This window comes from Vanessa tameamea, chromosome 4, assembly GCF_037043105.1.
Source record: "Vanessa tameamea isolate UH-Manoa-2023 chromosome 4, ilVanTame1 primary haplotype, whole genome shotgun sequence".
NCBI classification, from domain to species: Eukaryota; Metazoa; Arthropoda; class Insecta; order Lepidoptera; family Nymphalidae; genus Vanessa; species Vanessa tameamea.
The window spans coordinates 4021084-4041463 of NC_087312.1; the positions used below are offsets into that span (position 1 = coordinate 4021084).

At 33.6% G+C, this 20380-nt stretch overlaps 1 protein-coding gene across 5 annotated transcripts; it reads right to left on the reverse strand.

The window, feature by feature from the left end:
- Window positions 1–469: 469 nt before the first annotated feature.
- Window positions 470–13094, reverse strand: LOC113394459 (tetratricopeptide repeat protein 14 homolog). Of its 5 annotated transcripts, none has more exons than XM_026631776.2 (19): window positions 12933–13094; window positions 12479–12793; window positions 12181–12257; window positions 11952–12074; window positions 8871–9091; window positions 7382–7522; window positions 6473–7149; window positions 5763–5989; window positions 5398–5570; window positions 4940–5089; window positions 4775–4849; window positions 4428–4616; window positions 4191–4287; window positions 3640–3834; window positions 2749–2975; window positions 1991–2173; window positions 1581–1826; window positions 1266–1388; window positions 470–988 (listed from the first exon to the last, which is right to left on the reverse strand). In XM_026631776.2, exons 2-19 carry the CDS (start codon window positions 12777–12779, stop codon window positions 853–855), a joined length of 3561 nt encoding a protein of 1186 aa, XP_026487561.1. In that variant the 5' UTR covers window positions 12780–12793; window positions 12933–13094; the 3' UTR covers window positions 470–852. The 5 variants fall into 5 exon arrangements, with proteins under 5 accessions (XP_026487561.1, XP_026487558.1, XP_026487559.1 ...); XM_026631773.2 differs by having other exon boundaries at window positions 5763–5992; XM_026631774.2 differs by having other exon boundaries at window positions 3649–3834; window positions 5763–5998.
- Window positions 13095–20380: the final 7286 nt, after the last annotated feature.

Consider the following 20380-nt stretch of genomic DNA (forward strand, 5'->3'; position numbering starts at 1 on the left):
AAGGCTGATAGTATGTTAAGGTATAAGCTGTTTATTTAAACCAATTCATAATGGTGATAACATAAGGTAATATATTAAACACAAATGACGAAAGCGCGAATAGTAGACTTGTAAGAAAATGTCTATCTAAATATCATTTGCCTATTTCTTCCCCATTCCTATCTATTACGGGATAGTGACAGTAACAAGTAGTGCAATTTATTTTCCATTTCGAATTGGTATTAGTAAAATATAGAGATGATTGATTGAAAGCAGTTTAATTTAATCATAATTTGTATTCTAATTACTTTTAGTCCCACCTCTTGGACACTAAACAACATTTCTTTATTTGAACATAGTCTGAATCGAAGAAATAAAAAAACATCTGATTAAAACAATCTATTTTAAATAAAATATTTTTTGTCTTTTTTCGTAGATAACTAGTTACTAGTTAGGGTAGAAGAAATATAGTTAAATAAAAAACAATTATTTACTGAAAACATTTATTTAATTTGCACTTTCACACAAAATCAGAACCAAATGTCCAAAAGACTTAAACCCAAAAATGTTAAATTCTAAATGTGGAATGGTTCTTATATAAGTGATTCATCGACTGATTACATTAAACTAAATTCTTACTAGAACTATATTTAAGGCATACAGATTTTAAAGTAAATATAGGCAAAATTGCATTATTGTATCAATTTAAATGATAAATCAACATATGTTAACGACCTTTCGTATCTATATTTACAACTAGGAGGGTATAATTAATATTAGAAGCACCCTTAAAATTAAATTGAAGGGAACTATATATCATCTAAAACTAGGAAAGGTGGCGGTGGTGCGTGGTTGTATAGGTTTCGGTGCAGTTCACTCCTTGGGCGGTTGCTCCTCTTGTTTCTCCTCGACGTGGTTTCTTTCGGGTTCATTTCCATCCGCCCACTTGCCGTCGTACTCCTTCCTGTCCACGTATCTTTCTTCTTCGTACTCGCCTTCACTACGGTGGCTATCGTGTTCAAAGTTAACAAAATGTTATTGCAACTAGTATTGCTTTACATAAACATACATAATCAGCCTGTAAATTTCCCACTACTGGGCTAAGGCCTCCTCTCCCGTTGAGGAGAAGGTATGGAGCATATTCCACCACGCTGCTCCAATGCGGGTTGGTAGAAGTGGGTTTTTAATTATTTGTATTGCTTTACTACAATACAAATAATTAAAAAAATATATATTTAAAATATTAGCGTAATAAGTAAAATATCTTGGGAAGTCTTAGCACAAACCTGTCTCTTTCTTTTTCGCGTCTTTCAGGGCTGTACGACCTGGATCTACGAGTTCTATCAGGGCTTCGAGAACGGGAATATCTTCCGCCGCGTCTGTCACGGAAGTCACGAAAACCGCCACCCCTGTGATTGAATAAACAATTGTTATGCTGGTTTACATACAAGCTAACTGTATAAACACTATATATTATAAAAAAAATATTTTTAAATGATTTGACTTCAAACAAATAACTAGACAATCATATATTATGGTACTTGAGATATATTCTAACAAGACACGATCTAAACCTAACATAAGGTATATTGTCTACATACCTAAATGGTCTACCACGTCCTCCGCCACCCCGCCTCGGTCGGAATGGTCTGCCACCTCTAGAGCGATTATCTCTCCACTCGGGCTGGAACCGACGCCCGTCGTCTCTACGAAAATCACCACCGCCTCTACCTCTTCCACGGTTGCCGCCACCGTTGTACGTGTGGAAACGTGGACGATAGTATGTACCACGTTCGAAACCGCCGCGACCACGCCAGTTACCTCCACGGCGACCGAAACGACGGAACCTAAATGGATATATGAATTGAGCATACGACAGAGAAATATAAAATATTCATATCAAAAGCATCTATCATGAAATAAAATTAAGAGTAGTCTTTAACGTTAAGAACATAGTTAACGAAAACAAAAATATCAACTATCGAGATATATTGTATGTAGCATAGCTCACCTGTCTCTAGAGCCAGAGCGAGAGCGGGATCTGCTTCGCGAGTAATACGAGCTCCTCGCGTCCGAGCGCGAGCGCGAGCGCGGCGAAGCGGAGCGGCGTCTGCGCGACGCTACGGACCCGCTGGCGCTCGAGCCCGAGCGTGAACGGGACCCAGAGCGAGAGCGATACTTGCGGGGACGAGACCTATACGTAAACAAAGCACTCAATTATAACATAATTATTACCATTCGCTACGGCAGTCAATATTCAAGACTAGTTTATTTAGTGGTAGTGTTGTTGTGTTCCGGTTTGAAGGTTGAGTGAGCTAGTGTAACTACAGGCCACAAGGGATATAACATCTTAGTTCCCAAAGTTGATGGCACATTGGCGATGTAAGGAATGGTTAATATTTCTTACAGCGCCATCAATGTGCGGCGGTGCCCACTTACCATCAGGTGGCCCGTTTGCCTACCTATATTATAAAAAAAAGTCAACTACCAAAATCTACAATAAGATATATTATAGTGTGCAAAAACACGTGATTTTTTTATTTTCGTGCTTCTGGTTCTGTGAAAGGCAATTTGCACGAGTTTGTATTGTGAATATCTTTAAACCAAATTACAACTCTCGAATTTAGCCACTAGACCAACGAGATTAATAAAATCTAAATTAAATATAATTATTAAATTTTGTGATGATCATGGCGTCGTTATTATTTATATAATATTGGAACAGCTGTGCCACTCATTTTTAAACAAATTTACAGTATCTTTACAAACCTGCTTCTAGATCGTTTTGGTGAACGACGATCTTCATCTGATGAGTTAGAAGAATGTCTTCGCGGCGAGGGAGGTGATCTCGGTCTGCGACCAGATGGTGTAGGTGGCTTGATCCGTGTTACAAACTGTTCAGGTCGACCGTCACCCACTGACACTGGTGTTTCGCCCTCTTGCGCGAGTCGGAATGAACCGAATTTGTCCAGGACAATATTTCCTTTGCGGACAGGCTGCATAAAAGAATTTGTCTTGAGTTTAATATTTTAGGTTTGGCTAAATAAACTTTGAAAAGAATAATTGTCTGATAACTGTGAATAATATGCGCAACACACAATATCTAGGTGGATCAATGTTGTCAATGCGTAATATCAAACTGACTGTGTCCAGCAGCACAGCAATCTTCATTTAGTTGCTTTGCAGTTAATTGTTAATAAGAAATTAAATTACTGTATCTATTGGTAAACATTTTAGGTACAATTAATTTTGGTGGTAAACGTTCCGATGGCCTTAATATAGTGATGAATAATGTAGTGTATCGATTTTTTTTTTGATACAGTAAATATGATTATATCTGTATTCCTAATATTAATTTCTTGCAAGTCGTTAGTTATTCCCTTTAGTTCTCATTTTCCTAGCAAATCTAATTCACATCAATCAAATAGCAAATATTATAAAACAAATTAAAAAAAAAAAACATTTCTTATATTATTTTATATACGTTAATTTAATTGCTATAATATTACTCTAAAGCTAACACTAAAGGAAAAAACAAATCATGAACATTTGCTTATGATTCCTACTGAGATGTTCTTAATAGTATGCACTGAATGTCTGGCCTCACAGATGCTATATAATGAATATCTACTATATTGTTTATGGAATTGGGTATAGTACATTAGTTACCGGCGCGTGCGAGGTGTGCGACTGGTGCTGCTGGTGAGAGTGCTGGTGCGCGTGCGAGGGCTCGGTGCCAGGCGGGTCGGGCTCGCGGCCGGCCTTGGGCGGCGGCGCAGACGGCAGCGGTGGCGGCTCCTTCATAGCCATTGCGCGCCTCACCGACACGTTCTTGTCGCCGCTCGAAGGAGATGGCTAAAACGAAAATACAATCTGATAAATCTGTTTTTATATTTATTATTCTCGCAATATATAACCATTGCAGCTTCTAGTAATATCTGTATATCTTTAATATTTTTGCAAAGAATAATCGATATTATTATACAGAGTGGAAAAAGCTTTTATTTTCTTCTTAATTGGACGTATCAGGTGACATTGTGTAACGGCTTAACGATTTTTAATAGATACTGACAGAATAGCTTACATCCAATGAAATTAATGGTTTCTAGGTTATAGTTATTATTACGAACCAAATCAGTCAATGCAATATAATTACAAGCGTAAACTTTCACGGCAATTATTACATGGTTGTTTTAAATATATCAACTCACCTTAGATCGTCCGTCTTGTGAATCATCGGAACTATCTTCGAATGCGTAGCGCTCTTTATATCCTTTTTGTACTGGAGTGTCTTTTTTCTTTACACCCCTGAAATAATTCATTTTTTACAAAACAATCAATAATTAAGGTTTTTTTTTATATTATAGAAAGTATTAATGAAAGGACTTTGTTACACAACATGTCATCAGTTATAGCTTTCATATTCAAATGAAATGCCTATCACTCACGGTTCCTTAACAGCGTTCATAGACATCTTCCATTTTGGTTTCTCGAGGGGCGGCGGAGGTGCTTGGTCGATGGGGCTCGCCGAACTGCGCCCGTCTCGTTTGCCCAGAACTTCCTTTTCTACCATTACGTGGTATGCGCTGAGTTTTGATTCCAGCTCTTTTAAGCCGTCCATGTCATCTAATATCCGGCTATGTAACAAGTAAATTACGAATCAATCTATTACAGTTCTATAAGCAATAACTGAGGACAGTATGAACAGGAAACAATGATTTGGTAACTTGCGTCTTTCATTATTAATATTCTATTCATTAATAAGTTATAGTCTATTATTATATTGGTTTTTTACCTTTTTTCGGTGTGTTTTCGCTCATATTCTCCTTCTGAACTGAGGTCTCTCTTCGATTTCCCTTTTAATTCCTTTCTGTAATTTGCACATGATTATTATATAAATATTTTTTTACCTCAAAATTCGTTAAAAAAATTACTTAAATTATTTTTATTATTTGTGTACCTTATTGCATCCCTCAGTTTTTTGTCACCAATATTCTCTAAGTCACGAAGATTATATTCAGAGTTGTTAGACATTCGCGCCAACTTCGCTTTTCTCTTTTCTTCTCTCTCTTGCTCCTTTCGTTTCCGTTTCGACTCTTTCTTCTTTTTTCTAATAACATTGAAAGAACGAATGAAAAATGTTTACTTACATCTTCAAAAACCAAAGTGTTAAGCAATTAAAATATATTATAATTGTGTATTTATTTACTAAATCACAGATACCAGATCTTTTAGATTGCTTGTAGGTCAGTAGACGAATATTTTTATGCTGTACAGGTGATATATGGAGGTTTTATCATGTGTAAAATAATTGAGATAATACATATATCCAAACACTTTGAAATCTGAAATTTTAAATAGCTTTGATAGTTAGTTAAATCAAGTATCCATCATATAGATTCCATTTGTATCACTTACTTGTCTTTCTTTTTCTTCTTCTTCTTGTCATGATCAGCAGCTCCCGGCTGTGTCTGCTGACCTAATTCCTGCATCTTACGATTGCGTTTATACTGAGCTGTTTCTTCTAAAAAGTTGCGTACCTTTTCTTCGTAGTCAGAATCTTCCTTGGTCATTTCAAGGAACTTTCGTACCTGATTTATAAATATACAAAATTTAAAAAGTAGATATAGTAAAATGATTTATATATATAGTGGAGAATAATCAATTTACGTTTCTTATATAATGAATATTTATTAGGTTGTTTTAGCGGTATGTAGTAATATCATCTTATAAATATTTTTATTTTCAATGTTGATGTTTTCAAAAAAAAAATTAAGATTTACCTTTAATTCGTAGTCAATATCGGCCTGCGATCTCACGGTCACGTTGCTGGGCTCATCAATGGGCGGCGGGGGCGGCTGGTACCCGTAGGGGTGGTTGAACTGCGAGTTGTGCGTGCGCGACGCGGAGTCGGAGTCTCCGAGCATCGCCATGCGCTTGCTGAGCGGTGACAGCGAGCGCTGCCTCTTGTTATTTGATTGCGATCGACGCTTTTTCTTGCGATTTGGCCCTTCTGATTCTGAAAACATGCACTTCTGTATCTATGATATTATGGGTCATGAGTCCCTGACCTAAGTTATTGTTAGTTGCAAATATTATTAAGTAGTTTTTAGTGTGTTAATTAAGGTTTAGTGTATATACATACATTATTGTTATAAAATGAGAGATGAAACATGTTGCAAAGGATTTTATTGAAGGAGGGGAGTACATTAGTTTGCCATATCAATATCATCAATGTCTGTATTTTACACTCATTCTTATCTTATCTACCCAGTCCTATTATTTTTCTAAGAATAGATAGATAAATAACTTTCAATTGGGTAACATAAACTGATAACAATTAGATAAAATTTGTGTAAACAACCTTCAAATTGTATTCAATATAAATTATAAATATGGTAATTTGCACTGTATAAGGGATATTCACTATTAGGCAACCAAAAATCTTATCTTTATTTAATTAAAGAAAACAAATAAACAAAACTACTCTCACCACTTGAATCCGATGATGATGATGAAGACTCTGAAGAGGAACTGGAGCTAGATGAATCACTCGATGATGACGAAGAGCTGCTTGATCTTTTCTTTTTACCTTTGCCACGCTTTTTCTTCTTTTTCTTTTCTTTCTTCTCAGTTAAATTTAACAGTTGTTTCAATGTTTCTTTCATTTCAAATGATTTTGCTCCTGTCAAACCTGGCAAAAGTAATTCAGCTGGCTCAATCAAAGGCTTTGTTGTAGATGTCTTACTCTTGAGAAAATCTAATGAATTCTGAGCTTCTTCATGAAATGGTATTATTGCAAGACAATCTTCATAAGCCTTCTGTGCTTCTGCTATTTTATTCTCATCTTCATAACTTCGACCCAAAGCTACGAGGGTCTCTCCCAAATATTTACGTGCGTTTGCATGGTTGGGGTTCAGCTTAAGAGAAGTTTCAAAGTCTTCTATGGCCTTCTTAAATGTTCCACTGTTTGCATAAAGAGCTCCTCTTGCAACAAGACCTTCCACATTTCTAGGATCTATGCTCAATGCCTTATTAAGACATTGGAATGCTTCTGAATGTCTTCCTGCTTTAAAGTGTTCAATACCTTCAGCTACAGATCTAAATGCCCACTTGCTTGCTTGAGCTTGACGAAGTTCATCAGCATAATCGGTAATTGAAAAACCTCCCCTAAATAAATATGAAAATTTTATTAATCTATAAAACAACCTTATTTAAATTATGTAACACTGACACAAAAATCTTCTTTGTCTTAGATATGATGACTATTTATTTAAAAAGATTTTGTCAAATAATTTTTGAACACTCTTTATAGTGAAATGTATACATTTGTACATTGTAAGCTGTATTTGAAGTTTAAATTCATGTATATTAATAATATTTTAAAGTTTTAATATTTTACCTCAATGTTGAAAAATTCGTGCAGTGCATGTTGGAAATTCCAAGTAGTTCAGAGAGGTATTGGACGCAGTTTGGATTATTGAACCCAGGGCTCTTCTCCAATATGGCTTCATAGTTTTCTCCTTTCATTTCCATAGTTTTCCTGTCAAAAAACAATCAATTAGGAAAACAGAAGTTTTGCCACAATATTCTTTTCATAATCCTTTCAATTCTGACGCGAGCCATTACTTAACTGTAAGAAGATTCAAAATGAACTGAACAAATCATCTCTAGAATAGATCCTAATGTCAGTCATAATGTCACACATACTCATCCTCACCTGTTCCTTTGAAGCTGTTCAAAAAATGTTATTTTACTTGAATTTTATTTCTTTCACACACAAATATAACATCATAGATTAGGTGATGCTGCTTCGACAATGTGACATTAATATTACCAAAATGTCTCAGCTACAGTCACAATATAATGTAGGTTTTACAAACGAGTCTTGGGGGTTGTTGCTACACCTAGAAAAAAACACCCTAAAATAATGTAGGAAGCTGTTTCCTTTGGTAGCCTGCATAAGTGTCCAGTACTAAATGAAGAAAACGGCTGCTGCTTGTCAAACTAGTGTATCGTCTTTGGGAGCCTCATATCATTTAAATATATTAACGGCCACGGCTAGTCCAGTTTTAATAAATAAACAACGCCAACATCCGACAAATGCTGATTACATTAAAGTCCAATCAATGTTTGCGTTAATGCTGCAATATTAAATATAAGTTTAATACAGAATTACAATTTCTGTTTACAGACATCAGAATGTAATTGTCCCTAGAGTTTATGTACTGACCTTTTTCATTTTAGTAAAATATTGATTTTGATGCAAAATCAGATGTATATCCTCTATTAAAGCTAAGCCAAATACTGCTTATGAATAACATCCGTGATTGTCCAAGGTTTTAAAAATTTGTCAAGTTCAAAACAATATTTTAGTGCAATCAGTCACTATTGGTGTTATGTATAAATTCTGTACTGAAAAAAGTGACCAGAAAACAGTGAAAACATCCACAATAATAGCTTGTTGCAAGTTCCTATCCAATGCTTGATTAACATTGAAAATATAAAAATAACATCCATTGAATAAACCACAACACACAAAACAGAACCAATAATGGCAAGCACCATAAGAGCTAAATACATATTTTTCATTGATTTCTGAATTTTTTGATCTTTTTTTTCAGTTTGTTCATCTTAGTCTTCTTATCTTCATAGTAGTAAATGCAGTCAATAATTTTAGGTTTCTTCAAATAATCAGTTCTTAACTTTAGTGATCAGCATATGTCTTCACAAATATTTCTTTTTGACATTATTGATTTTGTGATTATTGACATCTTCACAGTTAAAAGGATATACAAAAACAAAAATTGTGATAAAAATGTGATTAACAACCCTGCAAAGGTGTGACAAAATTGTGATTCACTTATGTTGTAGTAAGATTTAGTACATACTTGTAGATTAGTGGAAAATCGTCAGTGCTGAGGAGTCCGAGAGGAGGCTTAGGTAGCGGGTCGTCCGGGCCCCGAGTGACGCCTTTCATGCCGCACACCATTTTGTCTGTGTCTGGGATAACTTCAATAACTTCACAGCACACAGTGTCATTCATCAGGTAGTTTCTTGACACATTTTTCTTGTCCACTGCTGGTATGATATTTGCCACAGGTAAAAAAGCCTGAGAACAATATAAATTTCTTATAAATAATTGCATTAATATATCAATTAATTCTTATAGGTGTCACACAAGGCATATTTAAATATAACCTTCAGAAAATCTAATTTTATTACACTTTTATTTTATTTAGATTAAACCAAATCAGAAGATAAAATTTTAACGCATGTGATGATTGGCCCCGAAGTAAACCTTGACCTGATACTTCACTTCACTGTGAGCATAAATAATAATATGGCAAAAATTATAATCAAGCTGGAAACTGCAGTGGATTTTTTGTAATGAATATCTGAATTTCTATCATCAAATCTCACTTATGAGCAATAGCGTCATAATTTCAATAGTAATCGCATACTTAATGCATGCCGATAGTTAAGCATGGAGAGGTGCGCCTTCATGAGTGAACAGATATATACTCTATTCCAACCAGCCAAATAACATTTGACAGCAAATTGACGTGATATCATTGGTCGAGTCCTTGATTAATCTGATATTCTATGAATCGACGTCGACGAAGCTGTTATCGGAATTTTGAAAGTAAAATTAAAGTGGAAAATTAAATATATTTTAATCACTTAGTAGTGCACAATATTGTCTATTAGCAAATCGCATGAAATACGTAAATCTAAGTTTTGTTTATCTTTTTTCCTATTTCCATTGGAATAGGCTATATATAGATGCTATAGAAGATCTTTCTGTAGTCATCAAGAAATTTCCTAGCTCACAATTTCATGTGGACTTACAATTTTGGCTGCCCAGGTTGGCTTCATCATGAACCCAAAAGTAATAATTGCTTTATGATTTTAATTTAACCTCCTTAAGGTTCCAGCGAGCGCTACATTTCGAGGTTAGTGAAAATATCTGCCGAATAATTGCTGTTTCTATTTTAATCAGACCCGCCCCGAGTGCTTCCTCAAGAACCAAACTAAACGATATCTAGATAGACTGTTTGTTCGGATCTAGTCGCCGGCACGTAATAGTTGCACCGAATTCAGTTTTTATTTATTACGAATATAATTTACATTTAATCTAAGCAATATGTTTTTAGAAAACATGTCTAATATGGTTAAAATAAAATATTGAAAGCTGCATCCAGGATAAAAATGTAGGAATATGTAAATAAGCTCATATCCAGTGCCTACAGTAAAAATAAAAGATAAGCATTTCTAAGTAATCACTTATTTGTTATGTTTAATATTTGTTTTAACAAAAACAATTCGGGCTTTTGTCATGTAGGGGCCGAAGAATATTGACTTGGCTGAAGAATAATGGCTTGGCTATATAAAAATAATGATATCGCTTACAAAGTATGTATGAACATATGTGTAAACATAATGGTAACGGATTTTGATTTCATTGCATCGAAACTGCACGACATGGTACTATTTGCCTCCTATTACTGCTATGAAAACTTAACACAACTAGACAATTATTTAAAGTGTCAGTATGACACGAGTCTCATTTTTGTAATGATTTCTGTTATTGTCTGCAGGTCACATGGTCCCAGTTTTTAATCCTTACATTAAATGCTGAATTTGGGCTTAATTTGGGTTACTTGTATTAAAGTGTGTCTGACTTCGAAATAATACCTTTGAATATTACGAAAATCATCATTGTCAGTCTTATTTGGTTGTTGATACAGGGAAAATCAGATCAAAATTATAAATGTTTTAAATTTGATAAGAATTTGTTTTCATCCATGTATAAAGGAGATTAAAAACGTCTTAAATCGCCGACAAAGAGCTTGTTATAAAATAAATTCAAATAACTAGTTTGTTTAAATTTAACCAAATGGATACAAAAAATTCCAAGGCCAAACAAAATCCATGTTCAATCACAACCACAATAGTGTCCAAAAATTAAAATATGTATCTTATAAAGAACATCATTTGTGGTATGGCATGGTAATTATCAAAAACGAATAATGACAGAGATGAGAGAACTACAAGATACACAAACAATTACTTTGGCCCCATAGCCAGCATACTGTGAAAGAGGCAGCTCATTTCAAATCCCACTCTTAAAAATGTGATCCAAATATATCCATTCAAAATTTGTTTTAATTTAAGTTGTGATTTATGATACCAAAACTATGATATAACTATATGATACTAAAATGAAAAGATAGTATTAAGTATTTTCCATATTTTTATATTGGTCTAATAATTTAACTAGATATTTTTCTAAAGAAAATTATGGATTTGTTTTGAATATGCAAAAAATTACATAGAAAAATCATATCTGAATTCAAATTGCATAGGATGGAATTGATTTCAATTACAATGATTTTTAAATAATTTGTGTAGACAACTCAACCTAACAATCAATTTGATTTAACATGATGTGCAAATGTTACCATGACAGTTATGAAACTGATTATATGAAACATGATAATATCCTAATTATATATTGCATAATATTTTGAAATACCAACATTTGGACAAAATTAAATGTTACATGAACATCAATAAATCTGTATTTATTATTTTTATTGGACATTAGAATATTTAGTTAATGGGTAAAATACATAGGTATAACCAGCCATTGGTCACAAGCTATAGAGCTTATTTCAATCGAAGGAGTAAATCTAGATAAACCTTAATATTCATATATGCCAAATTGCTTGCCATGGCTAAAAGCTCTGCTATATTATGCTAATTTTGAAAATACATAATGGATATTATAGCTTATTTAAGATCTCAACCAATAATAATGAATATAATTCAAAGTAATAGGCAATAGACAAGTATGAGAAACATTAAACAGAAATATATTAATTTCCAAATATTTTCTTTGTTAAAGTTAAAATATTATTATAGTTATGTTTTAATATGTTTTTAATAATTGGTCTTTTAAAACTTACCTTAACATTGATATCAGCAACATATCTAGAAGTGGGTCCAGCCGTACAAAGAACCTTCAACATCATTCCCGAGGCAGTTCTGTTGATCACAGCTCCTATGATAAGCTCCCCTGTCTTCACATTCTATGTAAACAAAACATTTAAAAAATTATATTGTTTTTACAGTTTCTGTGCATAATAACTGTAATAATTATTATTAATAGTTATGGAATTTTAATCATATACTCACATCAAAAAAATGTCTTAATCTGGCAGATTTGTCCACATTCAAAAATGTTTCAAATGGTGGCATCAAAGCAAACAAATCTATAGCGAAAAATAAAAAGAATTAGAAACATTATAATATAAAAATATGTATCATTAGTATAACAGAAATTTATTTTAAATGGCACAAATTCGAGAATAGTGGGCGTTGGTGAAACTTAATGTTTTCCATAAAAGGAAGTATGAGCTTATCATCTTATTAGGTAACAAATTAAATCATGGTTTAATAGAAAGTTGTGTAGGTAATAAGAGGTATGTCTTACTGTCTTCGGGCGTAGTGGCATCAGCCCCTAAACTGGAGGACGATGGAGTTTCTTCTAATAACGATGCATCAAATAATGCATTGGCTTCTTTAGCTATAAACTGATGTAACTTGAGCCTCTTTCCACGATCTTGGAAAGTCAAATGCTTGTGCCTGGACTGGTACACTGCAAAATCCAATGGTCCTACGCCAATCTTTGGCAGATCTTCCTCGCCTCGCTCGCCCTCCCACGTTTTTTGTAGTTGCTGCCCATGGTAGTTTATGGATTGCGCCACTAAGGACGCATCCAGGGTCGTTTCCATTACTTTACAACTTTCTGTAAAGGATAGAAAATATATTATAAACATTCATAATTATCAAACAATTGGTATTTAATTTGTTTCGGCCATCTTGATAAAACCACAAAGTAAAATTACAATATATATAATTTGTACATACTTATTTAGATTTATTACCTTGACTTAAATTGCAGATGATACACTTTTGTCAAAAACACACGAATATAGTGTTTTATTGAAATTTAATAAAACTCGCTCATTATGATGGCACTAAACGCCGACATCAAAATGGCGAACACAGAATCGAAATCCGAAACGCATTTCTTCGTTCGCTTTGACAATTACCATGCAACAGTGTCGCCAACTTGCTAGTATTTGATTTTTTTTCGCCCAAAGAGTAATGTAAAAAATCTATAATTTTATAAAATGTAATGGTATATTTGTTTTCTTAACAATCAAGATTATTTTATTCAGAAAATTACATATTATTGATAGTAAAGAAAATAAAATTTGAAAAACACTTCAGATGATGTGACGACGAAATCAGAGTTTTATTGAAAATTGAAATCACGTGACGTGTTTAGTTTAAAAAAGGTACTTATATTACAAGTTTTACTTCTTCGGCGTTATTAAAAATGATTTAATTTGTATGATTATAATTACTAACAATATAAAATGATAGTTATTTTTATGATAAACTTAATTTAGTCTTACTTTATTTGTAATAATATAAACATTGTAAAATAAGAAAAGGTGATTACACCTTTTCTTATTTTACAATGTTTCGGGAACCATGATATTTTATTCGCGGATGAGCAATCAACTTCATCGTGTAAAATTTATGAACGCCCACGTGCATCATAAAAATTTACCGTCATCATTTTTCCTAACGCGCCAAAAGATGTATAACTTCAAAATCAAATCAAACATGAAACACATTGAGCTGGCTACGAAAGCTGAACGCATCCTAAGTTTGAAGACTTACAAGGCTACCATTTCTTAAAATATTATTTTAAAAGATTTGAGGTTATTATTTAATTTGATCGATATATGCATAGATGCTTTGATGTAAAGAATGACATAATTGTTCTCTAATTAATGTAACAAAGATATTAAATAAATCATTGAAATAATTATTAAAAAAATCACATGACATTTTTCACTTCTTTTCACTCAACAAATCCTGATAAACCTTATGGCTACATTACATAAACAGAGATAGCTGAGAGTGCAACAGGAAAAAAAATTAAAGCTCGTAGGCAATGTTTTCAGATTTGTACTTGAAGAGTGACTCTTGAAGTCACTATATATTATACACTATATATACATTATAGAAAATTGCGTTAAAACCCATTGTGGTAATTTTATGTTGAGTGCAGTGGCGTAGCTCATAAATAATAAGAAAGCAGGAAAAAAAAATGTCCGATGACTACTAACTTTAGGGTAACAGTTTTCAAACATCTTAAAATCCAACCAGACGTAACGAGAAGAACAAGCTGGTGAGCAAAATTTTTATTTGATTTCCTCATGTGATATACCTTATTAATAATTATATTGTGCCATAAGAAACATCAAGTGTCTGCCACCATGCTAGCGCATGTCATACATGCATTCTCAATTGATGGTGTTTCGATTATGTAAAAAAGCGGTACTTACTATTTTATTTATGCAGGTCTTTTTTTGTTTTTATTGAATTTTGTTGTGCTATAGGTGCCAAACGAACAGGAGGCTCACTGATGTTAAGCGATTACCACCGCCCATGGACATCTTCAACATCGGGGGGCTTGCAGGTGTGTTGCTGGCCTTTAAGAAATATTAACGCACTTTTTATGAAGGTTCCCAAGACGTATCGGTTCGAAAAAACTGCCAGCGAAAGGTTCCACAGAGAGTAATAGAGGGACTCTTCTCGGCGGTCCGGCTCTCGGCTTTCTCACAGCCCCTAAAATAATAGGGGCCTTAAACTATAGGGCGTGACCCTGGGGCCGTGGGCGCGAGATACGGTGGCCTCTTTTTCCAAATTCAGACAGCCGCGAGGAAGTCGGTGACCGGGATAGCCTCGCGCTGAGATCACCTTCGCCCTCCGATGAGAGCTCCGCCGTGCCACGAGCGGTGCACTGAATGGAAGGAGCCGGGTATGTGTTATATCTTTTCGCATTTTATTAGGAATATACCAAATTAGTAAAAAAGTAATCTTGTCTATGTCTTAATCTTTTTGTATTTGATTAGATTATGTACAAAGTAGGTATCTATTGTATTTAATAGTACGCCAGAAGGCTATGAGTAGGCTCTGTAGGACTCTCTAATAATAATGACTATATAGTGCAATTAGTATTTAATAAAGACAACAAGTAATAATAAAGCGCAATTAATATATTCTGAATAACGTATGCAAGACGAAAACTAATGTATTACCTATGTCTACAAAATTTTGCAAAAATATCTACCAAGAACACCACAAAATACACCAACATATTTTTTGTCCAGCATTAGGGAAGCTAATAAGGAGGGATTCTCTAAAATCGTTATAACATAATATAATCAGCCTGTAAATTTCCCACTGCTGTGCTAAGGCCTCCTCTCCCGTTGAGGAGAAGGTATGGAGCATATTCCACCACGCTGCTCCAATGCGGGTTGGTGGAATAATACACATGTGGCAGAATTTCGTTGAAATTAGACACATGCAGGTTTCCTCACGATGTTTTCCTTCACCGCCGAGCATGAGATGAATTATAAACACAAATTAAGCACATGAAAATTCAGTGGCGCCTGCCTGGGTTTGAACCCGAAATCATCGGTTAAGATGCACGCGTTCTAACCACTGGGCCATCTCGGCTCGTTATATCTGACATATAAAAAAAATAATGTAGAGTTTCCCTTTCAAAAATGAAGGCTTTTTTCATTGCATAAATGAAAAGAAAATGTTCTACCTTTGAGTCACTAGAAAATAGAAATATGGTTAGTCAGCCACGTCAGTCAATAATTATACTTTTTCAGTAATAAAAACTGCAATTGTTATTTTCATATACTATAAAGTTCACACAAATAGTCGCAGGTATATGTCGTTATATTTTTTGTAATCTTTATCGTATGCTACGTCACATCGAGTACAATATTGTCTGGAAAATATTGTAGTTATCGTAATATTTTAGAATTATGTGGAAGCACGTAAGTATATATCTTGCATACTTCAAAGCGACCATAAAGCGTCATTGGGAAGGTCTCACTTCAATAGAAGAGGCGAATACAAAAGGCGAAAAGAGGGCTAGGTAATGGCAGACACAATAGAAATACTGTTTGGACTGGAAGGCGGTCCCTCGCACAATGGTGGACCGCGAAACTTATTTTATTCCTCAACACTTATTTATTTTCAGTGCCTAGGTAACGATTTCTTTTCAACTTTTCCTTTGAATGTATTACCTTATATCTACTTATATGTCCCTAATAATATAATATGTCTACTTATATATCCTCTAATTGTAAGCTTTCAGATGTCGAAATGACATTATTTAAATTTGTTTTAATTCAATCAACAAAAAGAAACATGACATTAATATTAACAATTATTACGGATCAGATCGATTATAGATTTTTCATATAGAGATGTAGAAAAAAAATCAAGACTATTAACAATTCAATTACTGTAATATCTTATAGACGCGACTTTGTCTAATCTTTGCTTAATTTGTCAGTTATCAACACTATGACATATTATACTGGAATAAATCTTCGATATTAGAATTTTGTTTTATGTCGATCAAGTTGAATCTAGAATGTGAGAGTCAGAGAACCTCAGGCCCTACATCTCAATGCGGTTCAACATAAGCGAAGCTCCACACACACAATTACAGATCTAGCTACAATTAGGCATCTGGCTACCACTACTCTGACCACCCACGCCGAGCTTTGGTAAGAGTGGCATCTGTTCTCACCTAAAATCCAGTCGAAGGTAAGGTTTCACAAGAAGTGTAGCTTCTGTGCACCACCACCAAGTACCAAGTAAATAATAAAATTGGATTTTTTTGTTAAATTTGACATCACGGATAGGTCTTGACTGGATGTTAAGCCTTTTCAAGGTTTCACGTGATACCCAGCGATAATTATTTTTTGTTATAAGTCTCGGAGTATTTCTAGACAGTCACATGGTGAATGCTGGTTGTTAGTTTTATACATTAAACCAGTCAGTTTTATTATTAAATTTTTTCTAAATAGTAAAATGTCTCAAGATCCAAAAAATGTGATAGGATATATTATGCATTATTCTCGTATTTCATTTTCTTGACTTGGACCGGAATACATACTACTACTATTGTACTCTAGACTGTATGGTCGAGTAGGTTTATGTACTCGTAGGTAGTAACGCTATGAGGTCGTTTCAATAGATGTGTACAATAGGTACAAAGAAATATCAGTATAACACTTTTCAGAATGTAGTTTTTTATTTACCGAAGAATAAATTGTTTAAGTAATAATTGAAAGGATGAAGAGCAAAAAAAAAAAATATTGGGTGTGAAAAAATTATAATAAATAATAATAATATTTAGTTAGATACAAAATTTTACTAGAAGTCATTGTACTTTATAGTATAATTTAGTACGGTAAGAACTATTTACTAATATGTTTAATATCATTGCGAAAAACGGTTTTATTTCGAATACGAATTCAATCACTTTATTTATTATTATATTTTTTAAAGACATGAATTGAATGAATTAATTTGGTAAAGTGAAATGTATAATTTATTAACGATAATATATTTTTCTTAAATATAAGGCCGTTAATTGCTTGACAGTTTTATTGTATAGCAACGTAAATTTGTTATGTTCGTGTATGCAATGTGTATTGTGTGGAATAACACAATACACTACGCTGCTTTGTGCCGCATTCGCACCATTGTCATCGGACATATTACTCAATGTTTTCACCTTATATCAACTTATGCTGTCTTCGATGCTTCCTTTGACAAAATATTTTGTAAGTATTTTTTTTAACCGCAATGTTTCTTATTAGATTAATATGTTATTTTTAGCTTTTTCGTCGCTTATCAATATTTGAATACCAACAACCACTTGTAACTCACATAATATATTTTCGATGTTATACACCGAGAGGTTTAGTAGATCGGATACCTTAAGGAGATCTTAAGATAAGGATGGAATTACGATATCAAAGTCGATATCGTAAGGTAGTAAGTAATCAATTGTGCGTTGAAAAAAATTATGACCTCTTTATCGAGTGACTTGCACTAGAGCAACTTGGTGGAATAATCTTACAATTAGTCTGCAAAGGAGAGTCGTTGTTATCCAGCCGTGGGCACTAACGGGCTCTTCTTTTATTAATTGTGGAGTAGGACGCGTTTGCTATTACACACATGATAACATTTAGTTTATGTTATCGTCGAAGGTGTTGTCTTATTTTAATGGTAAAGTTATAACCTAGTAATGTGACTAAATGGTAAAATAAAATGAATAAACAAAACAAAAAACGAAACAATAGTATATTATAGTTATTGATAATTTCAATTCGATATTTTTATCTAAGATTTCGTATCAGTTATGCACTCTTGCACTGATATGCATGTAGGCTACACTACTGGGGTTGAAACAGATTTAAAGCGTAGTGCGCAAGGATTCGGCGCGGCAAAATCGTGCACGTCACTCGCCGGCCGGCTCGCAGTCTACCGCAGTCTCTCTTTTATGGCGTTCGCTTGGTTGCAAGCCGAGCGACCGAAGCCCGTTTGAACTTTTTCGCCGGCATCGTATTCCCGCCAAATCATTTTGGAATCAGTGGATCGGAATTATATTTGTGTTGTGGAAATGTGTTGTGTTTGTGAGATACCAATTGGAAATATTGGAATTTTTGGCCGTGGATAACTTTAAGCGGTAAGTATTTTAAAATAATCTAGTAAGATTAATTAGAGATTATTTTAGAATATCCTATTTTTATAAAAAAAAAATATTAGTTATACAAAAATATCCGTTAATAGTTAAATTTAATGGATTTTAAATACATGATTTGAGTTAAATGAAGGGATGGTAAAATATATTTATTAAATATATTATATATTTGTTTCGTCTGGTTATTCGTTATTTTTTATTTTATTGTAATTTGTATGACTTATCCATTTTTATTCCTCGTAGCACATGACATTTATCATAAACACCTACTCTGCACCAACACATTATTTTGATAATGTAGAGTACATTATCAAAATAATGTGTTCGTGTAGAGTAGGTTAATCTAAAATATTTTACAATTTGTGTATTCGATTTGTTTCTTTTTTTATATAAAATAAGAGTAAAAAATTAAAGTAGAGGCTATACTATACGTTTAATTATACACCAATAAATACCATTTTAGGTTACTGTACTAGTTCTATGTTTTACTATCTCAAAGTTATGATGTTGAAGTTGACAATAATATTGTTTACATAGTAAAATTATGAGTACTGCTTTTTTTAGGAATAATATCGCAATGCTTTTCTAAGATATTAAGAAAAAAGTAGAAAATGCTATAAAAATATATGTAAATATATTTTTTAGGTAAGCATTATATAAGTTCAATGTTTAATAAAATTATTACAAGGAATTAACAACGAATTTGGTCAATTTAACCGTGTACATCTGAATGGCGCCAACGGTAGCAAAACAAAAGCCGATCGCGATGAAATCGATTGACGCGATAAACTTGCAAACAACAAAATAATGGTAGACTCGGGGAATTAACGCTTCTATTGTGTTAGTACAATAATCTGCTATCTAGGCCAGCCTCAGTGCTGCAGACGAACCTTTTGTCTTTCATGTTCGCCGTTAATAATGGCGGGCACCGAAACAGCCGCGCACAATACCGCGAAATGTGCGCGTTTTCATTTGCAAGACAAAACGTGCTTTGTTGTGTGTCCGCTCAATACGGAATTTATAGCGGGTGGACCGAGCCGCATTGACGGCCCGCTAACGAACGACCGAACGCCATACATGCATTTTGATCGGAGGTCCGTTCATAATCGATGACGCTGACCCATTCACGATTGGTTGCTTGTCCGCAGTAGTTACACCTGTTTGGTTCTCATTATCGGAGCATTTCATTGCTTTCATCTTCGAACTATTGATTACATAAACTTAAATACTAATTAATACATAATATTTATTAGTAATGCACACATAGTTAAACATATGTATTTTGTAAAATTAAGGTAATTAATGGGATAGGTACTATGATTACAATGTATCAAAAATGTAAAAACAGTTAATTTTATAAATAAATATATATATATAACTTTTTATAAATTGAATTGAACCTTTTATTCAAATTCATTTTTTTCTTAAATCTGCACTATTTACTTACTTATAAAAGCATTCATTGAAAGATGTTCAATGAAAGTCTAAAGCAATAATGTATTTATTTTTAATACCAAGTCCGTCTATATTTTCAGTCAAAAGAATTCGATTCAAAGAAGGCGAAGAAACGGAACGGTAACCGCAAAAGATTTTGCTTCAGTCGGTCGGTCAGCCAATAGATCGCAAGTTCCTTTGCTACTTTATTTTAAGCAAAATCCTACTTTTAGTCCATTGAAAGAAAATCTGTAGTTTTTTAAAAAGTAAAAAAGTTTCCTTTTAATTAAAATGTAG